Source organism: Bison bison, unplaced genomic scaffold (assembly GCF_000754665.1).
Source record: "Bison bison bison isolate TAMUID 2011002044 unplaced genomic scaffold, Bison_UMD1.0 scf7180017864371, whole genome shotgun sequence".
In the NCBI taxonomy this organism is placed as follows: domain Eukaryota; kingdom Metazoa; phylum Chordata; class Mammalia; order Artiodactyla; family Bovidae; genus Bison; species Bison bison.
In genome coordinates this window covers 1,428,517-1,431,837 of record NW_011494943.1, presented here as the reverse complement: position 1 = coordinate 1,431,837, position 3,321 = coordinate 1,428,517, and the positions used below count along the sequence as shown (strand labels likewise).

The following is a 3,321-nucleotide window of genomic DNA, read 5'->3' as shown; positions in this document are numbered from 1 at the left end:
CAGCTTGGTCTCACGATGGGCAGCTTGGCCAGAATCCAAAGGTAATCAGAAACTGGAGACTCTCCCGGTCCTTACACTGAGTTTTTCCTCATTCAGCCAGGGGCGAACAACGTGCTGGACTACGGCCTGGACCGAGTGACTAACCCAAATGAAGACCAGGTAAACCAGGTCAGTCTGCTGCGTACGTTGGGCGGGGCCTGGGCCAGGGGGGTCTTAGGCTGGGCAGGTGTCTGCGTGCCGTTGTCTGTCTGTGTCTGTAGGGCAGTGGAGCCTCTGCTCTGAGACGGCCAGGGAGAGGAGGCCTGTGCACGCTGTGGTGTCAGAGAGGGGAGACCAGGGCAGGGGTTCTGGTCAGGAGAGTGGGTGAGGGCAGGCCAGGGCAATGGGATCTAATGGTTGGTTTTCAGACTCCTGAATCACTTCCCTCTTTGAAAATCTGATGAAACTTATCAACCCGTGTCAGCCAGAGAGGCACAGAAAGGCCTTTTGCACGCCGCTTCCACCAGTTCCCTTCCCCCTCAAAGACAGTAGGCCCCAGGCTCACAACCCCTTAGTCAACTTTGGGTTCAAACCTTAATCCACATGACAGGACCTGGTCCCTCCACTTTCTTTTGCATCTCAGTCGGCTGGGATCTTTGCTTTTTTTTTTTTTTTAAAGGACCCCTTTCCTTAATAGGCCACCGCTGATGATGAACTGTTTCCTATAATAGATTTTTATTTAAGGAAATGTGGTTCAGAAGCTGCTGAAACAGAGGGCACCCCGATTAGGGTTTCCCAGGCATGGCACAGTTATTTGGGGCAGATAGTTCTGTGGGGCTATCCCGTGCCTTGTGGGGTGATCCGAAGCACCCCTGGCCTCCCCGACTGGATATCTGTAGCTCCAAGCATCTCCCTGATGTCTCCCAGTCCTGACGATCAGAAGTGTCTCCAGACATCATCTGGTGGTCTTGGGGACCAAGACTGTCCAGGCTGAGAACACGGGTCCCAGTAAACCAGCCTGTCTCCACTTAAACTAGCTGTGGACGGCTCCCTTGCTTTCTGTCCACCGCTGTATCTGGCAGCAAGCAGCCAGGGGTCTCGTTAGCCCCGTGTATCACCTGTAAGCCTCGGCGGTGCCTGGAAATGCTGGCAGGAAGTCTGACTTGTTTTCTTAGCCCACGGGGACCCGGAGCTCCGCATGACTGTGGGGACCCCCACCAGTGCCTACACGTTTTGGGTGGGGTCCACATGGAGGGTGTCCATACACAGAGGACACCCTGGGGACTCCGCTGGGCTCCCTGCCCCTAAATCAGAGCCCCCCTCCCTTGATACATGTTTGGCACCGTCAGCGGCCTTTTCCACATTCCCTGCGTCAGATGGCAGGTAATTGCCCAGGCCTTGGCGGCTTGGTTGCCATGGATACAGCATCCTCAAGGAAAATACTGAACAGGGCTAGAGATTTGCTTTTTTGTGGATGCTGGCAGCTCTGGGACCTGTGTGGCCTGGAGGAGGGGGTGTGGAGGGGAGGCCCCCACTCAGCCTGACCAGCCACACACCGCACATGTGTGTGTGCATGTGTGCATGTGTGTACCTGTGTACCGTGTGTGTATCTTTCTGTGTGTATGGTATGTGGATATGCATGTCTCTCTGTATATATTGTATGTGTGTTTTATGTATACGTGCATGTGTGTATATGTTTGCATCATGTGTATATGTGTCTGTATATTGTGTGTGTGTACATGTATACGTGTGACTCTGTATGTGTGCGTGTATGTGCACGTGTGTGTTATGTGTACGTGTGTGTGCTGGGTGTGGATTGTGTGGATGTGTGTTTGTGTACATGTGTACGTGTGTATTGTATGGCCACCCCCTGGGGAGTCACCCCACAGAGCACCCCCGTGAAGCCGCTCACTCAGCATCTCAGCCTCCCGCCAAGGCCGGAGCCAGAGGGCCCGCCTCTGCCACACACACACACACACACACAACGCACATACATGCATGCACACACACAACACACAGACACGTACACACACATACATACACACAATACACATACATGCATGCACACACACGACACACTCACGTACACACAGAGACACATACACACCACACACATGTACATGCATAATACATATACACATACATACAGAGACACATACATATGTACACGCAATACACAGAGAGACACACACGATACACACACATGCATACACACATACAACACACAGACACACGTACACACACATACACACAGAGACACATACATGCATGCACACATACGACACACTCACATACACACCACACACACGTACATGCATAATACATATACACATACATACAGAGACACATACATATGTACACGCAATACACACAGACACACACGATACACATACATGCATACACACATACAACACAGACACACGTACACACACATACACACACACTGTGTGTGTGGTGTGTGTGTGTCTGTGTGCAGTGTATGTCTCTGTGTACTGTGTGTATATGTGTCTGTGTGCATGTGTGTGCATGTGTATGTGTTATGTTTGTGTATTTGTGTGTGCATATGTGCGTGTGGTGTGTATACGTGTCTCTGTATGTATGTGTGTGGTTATGTGTGTCTCTCTCTGTGTGTATATATGTATGTGTGTCTCTGTGTGTACTTGTGTGTTGTATGCATGCATGTGTATTGTGTGTATGTATGTCTCTGTGTATTGTGTGTATATATGTATTGTGTGTGCGCGTGTGTGTGGTGTGTATATGTCTCTGTGTGTATGTGTGTGTGTATGTATGTGTATTGTGTGCATGTGTGTGCATGTGTATGTGTTATGTTTGTGTACTTGTGTGTGCATATGTGCGTGTGGTGTGTATACGTGTCTCTGTATGTGTGTGTGTGGTTATGTGTGTCTCTCTCTGTGTGTCTGTATGTACTTGTGTGTTGTATGCATGTATGCATGCATGTGTATTGTGTGTATGTATGTCTCTGTATATTGTGTGTATATATGTATGTGTGTCTCTGTATCTGTATTGTGTGTATGTATGTATTATGTGTGTGCGTGTGTGTGGTGTGTACATGTCTCTGTGTGTATGTGTGTGTGTATGTATGTGTATTGTGTGTATGTGTGTGTATGTGGCAGAGGCGGGCCCTCTGGCTCCGGCCTTGGCAGGATGGCTGAGATGCTGAGTGAGCGGCTTCACGGGGGTGCTCTGTGGGGTGACTCCCCAGGGGGTGGCCAGCCCCTTCTGGCTGAGGCAGGGTCCTCAGGGCCCCTTTCTGGGCAAAGGCAGGCAATGCGCCCCTCCAGGAGCCCAAGCCGAGGCTGGGGAGGCTGCGGCCACGGTGCC

The 3,321-nt window shown here is 50.7% G+C and overlaps 1 protein-coding gene across 1 annotated transcript in view; it reads left to right on the top strand.

Annotated features, from left to right (window-relative positions):
* Window positions 1-3,321, top strand: part of RGS9 (regulator of G-protein signaling 9) — a 50,419-nt gene that overhangs the window by 17,478 nt on the left and 29,620 nt on the right. Inside the window, 1 exon segment of the mRNA XM_010856060.1 lies at window positions 97-159. Within this exon segment, the coding sequence (XP_010854362.1) occupies window positions 97-159 (63 nt within the window).